The sequence below is a fragment of the Ctenocephalides felis genome, unplaced genomic scaffold, assembly GCF_003426905.1.
Source record: "Ctenocephalides felis isolate EL2017-DRISC unplaced genomic scaffold, ASM342690v1 CF-g0.4_SCAFFOLD_00141, whole genome shotgun sequence".
NCBI classification, from domain to species: Eukaryota; Metazoa; Arthropoda; class Insecta; order Siphonaptera; family Pulicidae; genus Ctenocephalides; species Ctenocephalides felis.
In genome coordinates this window covers 22798-36459 of record NW_020536295.1, presented here as the reverse complement: position 1 = coordinate 36459, position 13662 = coordinate 22798, and the positions used below count along the sequence as shown (strand labels likewise).

General features: G+C 25.6%; 1 protein-coding gene across 1 annotated transcript in view; it reads right to left on the bottom strand.

The window, feature by feature from the left end:
* Nucleotides 1-4966: 4966 nt before the first annotated feature.
* LOC113377634 (protein drumstick-like) overlaps nt 4967-13662 on the bottom strand; it is a 15764-nt gene continuing 7068 nt past the window's right edge. Inside the window, exon 2 of the mRNA XM_026618047.1 lies at nt 4967-5134. Coding sequence (XP_026473832.1) covers nt 5110-5134 — 25 coding nt within the window. The 3' untranslated portion in view covers nt 4967-5109. The remainder of the gene's footprint in view (nt 5135-13662) is intronic.

Genomic DNA, 13662 nt, shown 5'->3' with positions numbered 1-13662 from the left:
CGTTAGGAATCTCACGTGAAAATCTACTCCTGACGAGGCATGCTGGCTGCTTGTTCAGAAGACGCTTGGCTATTACTTTAATGTCCACATTTGTACTGTTAAAATCTTATTTAATTATAAAATAAATTTGTATTAATTGAACGTTTTAAGTACTGCTCAATGTTTGTCTTTTTAATGTTGTCTGGTAGTAAAGGTTGTATATTTTTTTGATACGAGATAACTGAAACATATGACTTTGAACGGGATTAAATTAAATAAAATAGTTCTGAAATATTTATAAATAAATCTTTGAAAGAATAAAATTATTCGCACACCTATCTTTCGTTTTACACGGAAGGTTGTTTCCATAAAGAACCGAAAAATTCACTCTTATATGGAAACCGTACTAAACGAAAATCACTATAAAAAGCATTTTTGACGGTTTTTAATGTGATGAACAACAAACACATTGGACGAAAAATAAATATTATTATATTTAATATAAAACGCATTTAATAAATTGTAGCTTCATTAGAATAAAAATTTGAAACATCTATTATTCTTGGAGGTGGTTCAAAATTTCAATTTTGGTTTATAAAGATATAACCTTTCTGTTAGTCTCTACTTTTTTGATTTTTATCTTTTGCCACTGCCGAACTTTTTTATAAATTATAGATTTTGTTATGTATAAGACGGAATCAATTATCAATTATATATAAACACTAATTAAAAACAATTATGCTTTTTGTTTTGGTATTTCAAACAAACTAGCTTATATACATATAAAATTTAGTTTTAATCATAAAACGGGGAATTCCCATCTTATGTACATATTTCTATCATAGACATAGACTACCAAGAATTCGTAACTATATCATACATTTTGTATTTGTAATGTTATATTTTGACAATAATACAATGGTAATAATATTGTCGATATAAACAAATTATAGTTTAGTGTTTATAATTACGTGTAAATGCAAAATTATTAAATTTTGTTTAAAAAAAATTACTTTCAAAAAACCGTGTAAGGTCAAAAACGTGTAAAACGAATATTGTTTAAAACGGGAGATCGTTGTATGAATCTTAAAAATTATCGAAAATTTTTAAGAAAAAAATATGTAAAATTTTGAAACAAAAATTTTGTTGCTATTTTTGAACAATCAATATATATGAAAAACAAATCGTTGACATTAATACAATACAGGTTACAATTACAGGTGTTGGTATGATATTAAATCATCTGTCGCGCTTTGATTTTACGAACTATTCATTATATACTGATGAAATTGAGAGCAAAACCATGAAAGTAAAAACTATATTATTAGAATACTCATAAGTTAATATATTGATCTTGGATAAACACCAAATACTTACGCACGAAAGCAAACAACATAATATAAGTAAGACGAACTCGAGTGAAATCGAAAGCGTCCATATACATCGTATCTGGGACTCGGAACCTACATACATACGAACTACATATATTTATATGTGTGAAGAGAAAGCCCATCTCTGACCAAATCGATGTTAACTAGGGCTGGATAATTTAAAAATTTATTAATATATTCAATAAATATTTTTTTATCTGATTGAATATAGCTTTGAATCAACGTCGCTAATACGGCAAAGTTACTATTTTTTATATTTTTCAACAAGAGCAGCTTTAATTAATATTAATATTTCAAGAGATTGGTATTGGTATTCACTATAACCCTATCTGTGTATGCGTATTTTCTCATATATTTTATCGAGCAGTTCATAATTTTTGCAAATATATTCTGAAAATTATTAGGATAGATTTTAAAAATGTATAGTATATAATTTAATTTAAATTCTAATAGTACATTTATCCCTCGTTTTACACGTCGATCTATCACTGTTTTTAAAAATGATCTTTTTTAATGAAATTTATTAATTTTGCATTTTACGAAATTATGAATACTAAACAATAATTTGCTTATATCTACAAAAATATTTTTATCGTTTTACTGTCAAAATATAACACAACAAAATGTATGTTACAGTTAGAATTTTGAATAGTCTATTTCTATGATGTAAATATGTAGAGCAGATGGGAACTCCACGTTTTATGAATAAAACTAAATTTGATGTATGTATAAGCTAGTTTGTTTGAAATACCAAAACAAGGAGCATCATTGTTTTCAAACTTTGTTTTTAATTAATGTCAGACGATGGAATTGATATTGTACAAATTTCTAATTTTTTTTATATTTATTTATTTTGTTTGATATTAAATATATTAATATTTATATTTCATTCAATATGTTTGTTATTCATCGTGTAACAAGAAAAGCTTTTTTATAGTGATTTTCGCTTAGCACGGTTTTTTAATATAAGAATGAGGTTCGAGGCTTTTGTATAGAACCTATCTTCCGTGTAGGTTTATATAGTTCTTTTTTTTTCAATTATAATTCAATTTATTTTGATATAAGTAACTTAATTGCATATAGACAGATTTGAAAACAAAATGTTTTATGCTGATGATTTGCGTCATCTTAAATGAAATACGCATCCTCAATATTAGTAAATATTTAATATTTTATATATTTGTATATAAACGTATAAGGTGCATATGAAAACTTTCATTAAAAATTTAATTGTTACTATTCATATGCGCGTAACGCTGATATTTCACGCTTTTGTTGAATATTAACAGAAATAATAGTTTTATTTTCAATTTTTCTCTTGCTTAAAAATCGCAGAATAGTTTTTCGTTCAAATATGCTATAAAATTATTTAATATATTTCGAATTCAATAAATACAAATCTTAGACAAATGTTTCTGATCTGAAAAAAAATTAATATGCACAAAAATATTTGGAAATTAAATTTGTCTTCCGTACAGTTCACGCTTTCGATGGCGGTGTTTTTTTTCTGAATTATATTCTTTTGACATCATGTTGAGTTATGCGACAAGTCACGAAACGTTTTACAGAAACGCTAACTAACAATATTATAAAATTTTATAATCGTATCGTAAAAGTATTTATTTACTCCGAATGCCTGAGTTTTTATTTTGAAAATGTCGATAACGCAGATATAACCCCATTGTACGTACTCTGATTGAATGTCAGAATAGACACTCCGTATCTCACGAAATTATTGCATGTTTATATTTGTTTCAATTGTTCGCTTAATTTAAACGTTTACGGTTTATACAGCATCAGACCGATCACAAAAGATAAAATACGTTTTATCATCTTTAACAGTTGTAAATACATTTTCTCACACTTAAATGTAATTAGCGATAAAGCGAAAAGCATTGTAAAGAATATATGACGTGACACATGTGTTTAATCAATTAATGAAGATGATTAACTATATTAATTAAAAATAATATAAAAATATATTGCTTTGAATGCAATCACATTTACAACCATTGTAAATTACTGACAATGAGCTATAATATTGCATTCCGAAACGAACGTAAAAATAATAAAAATAGTAATGTATAACTTAATGAATATTTAATTAATAATTAATTAATAAAATAATGATAATAATATTAGAGAAACTATAGTGATAATAATAATATATCATTTAAATAATCTATGTGTACGGCAATATTTTAGTACTACACATCAATTTTAAATATAGTACTTATATTTAAATATTAGAAATATTTACTTGGCGATCATGTGTTGGGGTGGAGTCATAAATACTTGGTGGGTTTACTTTTACTGGATATATGTACACTGATGATGCTCAATACTCTTCGATGAATTCTAGTTATTGTATGTGCCGTAGCCTCCCGTATGAACGGATCTGCTGAAAAAATTACACATTTAGATTGACAATTCGAAAATTACATATTATGCCATTTTTTCTATGTGGCCATCTATTTGCTATCAATACTATGAGCACAAGTCTTCATATGCTTTTTATCTTAGCACCTCATAATAAAGATAGCATCAATTTAAACGACAGGAAATTCACTCAAATTTTTTATATATTTCTCTGTCCTATAGGAGTTGAATGATTTATTTACAATTATTCTAATGCAATGTGATCAAGCAATTATTATTCTATATAAAATGGAACAACTGAACATAAATTATATTTGAAGCAAAAAAAAATTCCCAAGTAATATAATTACCACTGTTTTCTATAACATTTTGTTAAATTGACATTTAAATTTCATTTTAAACAATGTTTCTTAATTTGGTGCGTAAATGACTTTCACTAAATTCATAAAGTTTTTTTTTTACTAAATACAAATTAGTTAAAATATAGATGATTTTAGTTATATAAGAACGAGACACTATAAAAGACTTTTTTAATATTATATATTTGTTCAGTTGTTGCATTTTATGAATGTCAGGTTATATCAGTCATCCCAGTAAATAAGTGGTTAAGTCAAATTTCGACAAAAAAAATTTAAGACGCGGTACTAACTATTTCTCTTAAAATCATTAATGAAATGAAAAATTATTGATTGGAAGCAAAATTTAATTAAGTACTTAACATAAACATAAGATATTACACAAACTTTGAAAATCGAGTTTTACAAATGGTTGAGAATGGACTTAACCAATTCTTTTTTGGATGACAGATATAAAACAAGGGTGTGCAAAGAATGGAAAAAAATCTTACGTGCAAGTTTAGGATTCGACGTCCCAGCGGGGGTGTATTTGTGTTCCACACCAAAATATGCATGTTGTTGTGCGTCGTACGTAATTCAGTCTTTTTAGTTGGATATTAACTAATATATCAACTGCAAGAAATCGTCGACAATTATGATATCGTTCGAATTGTAAAGTAAAAAGACAGTGAAAATAATATACACTGGCTTTAATGTGATTTAGAGAACAGTATTATGCCTATATTTGAACTATTGAACTTGAACTATTTTGGACGGCATATACTAGATACTAGAACTTGCACTTGCAATTAAATATATTGACAAAAAATCTTTATTATTTTCTATGAAATTTGGGAAAATTGTATTTGTGCTATTCAGTCCCTAATTTGGTATTGAGTTGTTTGTGTCAAGTGTGTATGTATGTTTTGTTTGTCGTGTTACTGTTCCGTCACCAACCCACCACAAGCCGTGCTGCCACCCACACCACCCGCCGCGCGGACAACTGCCCATGGCACGCCCGCTCCTCACCGCCAGATGCACTGATTGCATCTGGAACAGACAGATAAGAACCTTTATTTAAACATTTTATACACATTTATATATATAGGCATAATTTTCTACTGGCATATTTATTCTCTAATTGCAAATTTGCAATATTTCTGCTTGTTTGTCATGACTCAAGCAGAGTAACAATTGTACAAATGAAGGGAAAAATACCTCCTACATTCTTTTTATTTTATAAGCCTTAATAACACACAAACAAAAGTTAAAAAAACCAAGTATATCGTTATTTCTTGATGTACCAATTTATTTTTGTTTCTAACAAACGCTCCACCCGATTAACAATATTGTCGAAAATTTTGCTCGATTTTATTTGCAGAAATAGATTGAATAATGTAAATAAATATCAATTAGTAGATTAATAATCCTTTGAAAAATTTTTAAATCTGGTAAAATGTTATGTTTGACATATCAATTCACTGGCATTCACATCACTTACCCATGTCAATACACATATTGTATTGATTGGTATCACTTTTACGAATCCATGCACTTTAATTGATTCATTACATGTGTATATATATATGTATATTTTATATAATATATATATATATATATATATATATATATTATAAAGTGTGTATAAATTAGAGCATTAAACCAAAATTGTTGTTGTCATTTTGATTTGAAATAGGTACTAAATTGTATCATAACTTATAGAATATAATCATACATTGTATTCTGATACATTGTATTACTTTTTGATATATTTCAATAAATTTTATTACGTACAAAAATATGTAAGTCTAATATTGCAACTTATTTTTTTTCATCTACACTATGAGACTTTCATCTATAGATTTACATATTTTTTATGAAATAAAATTTATTAATATCAAAATCAAAAAGTAATAATTTAAATTCAATAAACTGATTGTAATCCAGTAAAAATATAAAAAAAAATAATGTTAATTATATATTAATGTTTATTGCGTATTAATGTTTATGATATGAATAATTGTTTGCATGAGATATGATTTTGTTTGGTATTTTAAAAAGACAACTTCTTACTTTTTGTTGCTCGATAGTTGTTAATTATAATACAAATACAAACAAGATCTTCCTTGTACTAAGAAGGCTAATTGATTTAATAGAAAGGCAGCTTTTGAAGAAACTACTGCTTTGAATCATAATAAAGTGAATGAATATTAGCTTGATTGATGTTAGAATGATTCTTTAGTTGTTGTTTTTTGTGATAACCTATACAAGTAACAAATTAATATTTGCAATGATAAAGTCACTTATTGGTTAAAATTGTGATGACTGTGTGGAAAATTAAACTAACATTAGTATTGTTTGGAAATATTTATAAAAAGTGTCTAACATTTTTTGTATCCAAACGTCCTAAAATTTGTCCTGACTTAAAGAAAAATCATCACTCAAACAATGCCTAAAAAATCAACGCTCTTTACGACATTGTTTTTTAAATATCATTTGCCAATATCATTTTTTTCTTAAAAATAAATATTATACGCGCGCGAATAAACTCATTTCAAATACCATAATAATAGTCAATAATAAAAAAAAAAAAATTGGGTTTACTACGTTTGAAGAATTGAAAAAACATTGTTGAATTAATTACACATTACATGTATATGTAATAGATATATCCTGAATTTTTCAATAAATTGCTTTAAGTTTCTTCTCCAAGCAATTAATTTTAAAAATACAAAAAAAATTTTGTATACGTTTAATTAAAAAGTTTCAGAACTAGATACGTTGCATTATCAATTTTTTCTGTCAAAAACAAGAATTTTAAAACAATCTTGACGGATATATTTGTCGATTAAGAAGTTTAAAGAACTAATAAAAGGGGTAGATTGATTATAAACCTTTTTTTAGAATGGAGAAGATTTTGTTTCTTTAATGTTACTACATGTATACATATATAGGATCTATACATATATCTCATAATATATTTCTAACAATAGATTTAATTTTAAGTAAAGGATACTCGTTTTTTAAATACCAAACAAACAAAAACTAATTGAAAAATCTTGGCAAGGATTTTCTTTACATCCGACACGCGTTTAGTTTAATTCTCGTATAAATAAAATTATCAGTCAGTGACCGATGTCAATAAAATATTTTTAATTCATGAAAGTAATGCGGCAATGTTCTATTATTAAACCTTATCATTTATTTGAAGTTTTGCATCGCGTAATATTGCTAATTCATGATGAATCAGTTAAAATAAAGTTCAGAAGAAGCTTTTGCTTCGAGTGTATCACGATACCTCATACTTTTTTATACATACTTTATACTTTTCGTCACTAATTTTTCCAAACAAAGTTACATTAAAAATATTGAATCAAAATATTGAAATAATGAATAAATGAATAATGAAACAAAATTAAATAATAACAAAAGTAAAATATTATATTATTATTCAACCGTGCACATCTATATTTACCAAATAAATAACACATTTTTATAATACTAAATATAAAAATAATATAATACTAAAATTTCTATTTTTTAATTTATTTTAATATCCAAATATGCTATTAATTATTGAGTTTTAGGTACCTAATATTCTTAATCAAATAAAATTAGAACAATTATTGAAAAAATATTGAATCTTATTATTATCGATTGTTTTAAAATAAATGTTTAATGTGTAATTCATCATTGTAGAAATGTTTTTTTACTATATTTTTTTACTTTATTATTGGTCCCTTTTTAGGATACCTAAACCTATGGGGTTTATTTTAAAATGGTTTTACGGAATGGTAGCTACATTATTTAATCAATGCGATGTGGTTAAATTATTAGGTTAAACAACAAAATTAAAAGTTATAAATCTGAATAGTTAAAGTTAAACAAACACAAATCTTAATCAACTTTTAGTACTATCATAAATTCTGTATTGATAGGTATTTCGGTTTTACTTCAAATGTTTCTTTTTAAATACAATTAATAAATAAGAAAAATACAACTTCTGTTGGTATACAACCGTCGTATGTAACTTCTTTTAGAAAAATTAATTTCATCCCTGTTAAATAACTATCAATTTAATATATATCTTTTAAAATTGCTGTTTTTAACTTACGTTATTTTTATTTGCAATTTTTTATTGTTTACGAATGTTACCTTTGCGAGTGTACTATTAATTAATATCTTTACTTTTTTTCTTTTATTTACTATGTTCTATGTTTTGCTTTTATATTATTTACTAAAAAACTATTGAATCTTATTAAAAATAATAATATTCCTTATAAATCAATTAATGAGCTATACTTAAAAATTATATTTACGTATCGTGAACTAAACAACACTGCTCAATCCCAAAAAAAAACTAACAACAAATTCTTGTTAATAAGTTAACAAAGTGGTTTTACTTCCAGATAGCGATGTCGCCCGATTTAAAGTGAAAGATGGTTACAGATCTTGTGCTCTCTACTTTAAAATAGTATCGTTAAAAATATAATTCTTTACTTGTTCTTAAAATAATGGTAGTAGTCCTTTTTTCTCGCGGACCTTTAAACCATATATACGTTTGGGGCTTTTGTTCTGGCCCTATCTTTGTTTTTTTCTCAGACCGCCAATTGTCTACATTGTTATTTCTGTGAGCAATTAATCAATCACTTTTACTTTCAATGAGTTATATGTGGGACAGTAATGATTATTACTGCAAAACATAATTTATTTCGAAACCTGCAGTAGCTTCTTCCATTCGAAGAAACATGCAATGTTATTAAATGCTTAATACGAGATGTGAGATGATGTCTTTAATACGAGTTGTGATTAAATTATCTATAATTATGATAAATATGACACAAAACGTGTTTGCGTTCATTTATTCATGCGTTTATTTCACCTGTAAGGCTTGTAAACTGTTTAGCATCGACTCTAGGTGGCTTTTTTTAATATCGTCTTCCTCGTACTTATGCAAATAGAATAGAGTAGTACGCCGGTAGCGATAATGGAAAATGGTTTCTTTGATTTTATGACTTTTTAAATTGTTGCTTGATAGGTCTGTTTATTGATATTGAAGCAATAAATTTAATAAGCTCATATGTTTTTAATATTTATATTTCTTAATGATATATATCCATGAATAAAAAACATAACTGCATACTTGATGGTTTTGAAGTGTTGACTTAATGGCAGATAATAGAGATTATTAATTAAAATGACATTACATTATATTGTTAATTTAGATGATTGTTCCAATTGGTTAATACTATTAAACCTTTAATAAAAGTATTACAATACGTTTCATACACTATTATATTGAACGTGAAAAAAAGAGAAAATTATTAGGAAAAAATAAATAATAGCTTGTGCTTCAATATTTTGAACTAAAGAAAAAATTAGGGATCAGTTCAAATTAATTTGATCAAGCAATAAGTTATCACGTTATATAGAATTCTGTTTAATTATTTAAAATTTGATTTTTATTATCATTTTGTTGAAAATTCTATCCTTTTTTTTGTGTTCTTTTTATTAAATTTATATAATTGTTCATTACTGTTAATTATTTAGCAGTTGTAACAAATATAGTAATTAAAAAAAAATTATACAACAATATTATTATATTCATCCATCCAATTATTAAATTTTTTATTTGTTTGATAAAATATAATTATTTATTAATTAAAATAGTGGACCATTACAAATTTTACATTATTAAAATTAATGCATGTATTCTAGTTAGCAGTGTTTATTTTTAAATTTACATTTAATGTTAAAGTATTTTTTTGATATTACCTTTTTTTTGTTTTTAATAAAGTTACGTTCGAACTAAACTAAATAAATTCGAACAGATAAATTACTACATGTGAACTTCAGTTAATTAGCGTTTTATAGTAAAACTTATTCAGTGATGATTTGTCGTTTATTTTAATTGCTGTATTTTACTATTTAAAGTTATTGAATTATCATTATAAATACTGTTGATTGTTTCAGTATTTTCACATAGAGAAAAGTTCGATTTATAATACTTCTTTTTACTTTTCTCCTGCTAACTTGTAAATTAACAAATATATTACCCATCAGAAAAGAAAGTGGTACAATCGTATCTAGTTTCCCTTCTGCTGAAATTGATTCATATTACAAAATAATAGATATTTATTTATTTAATTAATGCTAATCGGCTTTTATAGAGTTAATGTACTTATCAAATTATTTAATCTGCAAATGCTCTATTTTCACAACTTTGTCAATTAATAATTTTTAAGATCGTATTATTTTATTTTTTATTTGCTTTCTGATGACAATACAATATAATACAAATTTTTAATTGGGAACAAATGGACGTTACTTTGATTTTTACGTTACACTTAATTAATTAATGTACTGCTGCGGGATTAAAGTATTTTAGAAAAAAAAAATTATATGGGCCTACAATGAATTGTTACTAAAAATTTTGGCAGCTTATAAATTAGCCTTTACAGGTGATTGATAAAATATATTTATTAATTTTTTTGCCGCATTTTGGGAATTTCAAAAAATTTTATAATTTATAAATCTTATTACAATCTCATAATAAAAACGTAATTATCTCACAGCACCTTAAAAAAACAGAATCGTGAATGTATTACGGTAAATTGATGATTATTAGACATCGTGCATTGAATTACAAAATCGTTTACAGTATTACATAGTACTAATGATAAGTAACTTCTGTTTTATTTCTATATAATTAAATTATATATGTGCGTATCATGTAAATATAATAATATGAATTGTCTCAAACAATGATGATTATTGCTTTTATATGATTGCATTATATAACAGTTGAAAATACTTTAATAGTTCAATTATGGTCTCTTAATCTTGCCAGAGCAATAATTAAATTATTAAAGCCGTCATGAAAACTGAGAATTTATGTACACAAGATATAGTTACGGTCGGCTAACTATAAGAACAAACACGCCGCCTCATGTAATGGGACACATATTCATTTTATTATTTGAAGATGCTTGAATTTGACTTTTGAATTGTACTCAGACACGACATAATTAGTAAATATGCTTTGTATTTAATAACTATATAACAAGTTTACGTCAAAGCGTACAGTTTTATTATTGTCTTGGGGAAGGATAACAATATTTTGAATTTACTCATTTCTCCGACAAAGATTAATTGATATCATCAGCAAGTACTTGATTTTTAATACTTATTGGGTGTAGAAAATTTTCACAACCAGAAGATGTATGACGCCAATAAAATAGTTTTTATATAGGGTGGTTCTTAATATGGATAGTTTTGATTTTTTTTGCTCTCAGGAGCTGAAATGCCTCCGAGATGATAACAAAAATCCTCTGAAAGTTTTTGCTCTTAATATTTAACTTTAGTCCGCACTCCAACTAACGTATTTCTTATGAAAATAACGTGGGTAAAATTTGTTTTTTAGAATTTCATAACTTAGCGACAAGTGTATCAAAGTTTTGAGATTAACATTGTATTTGGTTATTATGATAATAAATAAAAAAAATTACAACAAAAATTTGATATATTCAGATAACCAAGAAACTTTGGTCGGGTTGTGGACTAGCTAAAAAGCTAAAATTATCCGAGAATTTTTCTTTATCAATTTGGATGCATTTGAACCCCTGGGAGCAGAGAAATTTGAAAATATAATAGCTTCATGAATTTATTGTACATTACCTACTCAAGTAAAGTTTTAAGAACTGCCCTAATATAAATATATCATGTATATTGAGATATAAGAAATATCTGCATTATAGTCGAAATTATAAAATATAACCAAGTAAAAATATTGGCATCAGTCAGAACTAATTTTTCTACTACAGTGTAAATTTATTACTGATTTTGTGAGAGAATAGGTATATTATATTATAGGACAATCTATTACAATGATGAAAATGCTACGATCTCGGTTTTTATAGTTTTCTAGTTAAGTTCTTAGTTAAGTTTTTTATAGTTATTCAAATCTATTTATAAGATTTGCAACTTTTAATCATTTTTATTTATTTCAAATGAAATATGCAATGCTTCACTAAAAATATTTTTTGCATAGCTTAATTTTATGCTAGTAACATTTTATTCAAAAATATGAGAACAAGTTATAAAAATTTCAATTCGATTCATTTACATGATCATGGTTTATTTTTTATGACATTTTATTTTCTATATTAATAAATTATGATAGATTGTGAACCACTATAATTCCAAGTAAATCCAAGTCAAACAAATTATGGTATGAAAATAAAGTTATTACAAATATTTTCGTCGCTAAAAATACTTGATGTGCATTGCAAATATGTGCTGTAAGCGTTGTATCTGGTTTTGCCATAGGTACATACAATTTTTACATGATTGCACGATGTTGCATATATTCATTATATGATTATTTCAATATTCAAGTATATGTATCACAGTTTTTTTTTCTTTAAAATATCAATTTTGTGCCGTGCAGTTGTATCCTATTTGTATGTGTGAATGCCAAAACCAAAACGTTTGAACTTAAGCAGGCAGTTAATTTGCTAAAACATTTTGATCATTGATATATACAATATATAATTAAGAATTTTTATTTTATAAATTGGTATAGTATATATATATAGGGGAGCTAGGGACTATATGTAACGGGGGCAACTAGTAACAGGCGTTTTTCAATAGAATATTAAAGATACTAAAATAATTTTTTGGGTTGATTAGACATGTAAACCGCCCTGGATAATGTTGTCATAGCTACTATCCGCAGGCCGACGCAATATACAGAACTGTGCAGGTTCGTCATTTTTGACATGTAATATAAAATTGATCTAACATAAAATTTCGATTTGCGTTATTATTATCGATCAATTTCAAATTTATATATCTGATTTATTCCAAATTTATCAATCTTTGATAATATGTAACAATTTTTGTCATTGCTAAATTGTTTAAAAAGTTATCTTGATAAATGTAAAAAAATCACATTTGGGGTTGGTTAAAACAAAACATTGGGGCTAATTGTACATACAAGAATTATATGCGCAGATTCAAGCGGGTGGAATTTATAGTTTGTAAGATGAAGAAGAAATGTAAATCAAATATCTTTCATTTTTATTATGATAATAATTGCATTTAGCGTTGAAAAATTTATATTAAAGAAGACATTCTATTTTATTTGCATTAATTATAGTTCAACGCAGATAAAAAGAATTACTTAGAGATATGTCAATTAAAATTATTAGTGGCATTATTGTCGTTTTTTGTCGTTACTACTTGACTTAGTAGACGTTACAACTTAGTTATAAACACGGGGTAAGTTGTAACACCACACTTTTTCTAGAAAATGAATAACTGTGAAATGATAAACAACATTTGTGGAACTATCCATCTTGATTTCGCAGAAATACGATCAATGAATCTCAGATATTAATTAGAAAAAATAACTGTTACAAACAGTCCCTAGCTCCTTATACCAATACTTATACCAATACTTATACAAATTTATAAAATAAAAGTTCCTAATCATATATAATACTCGTGTTCAACACTATGCTTACTAAATTATTATTTTTTAAATAATTTATTATAGATAACTTTGGAATAGTATA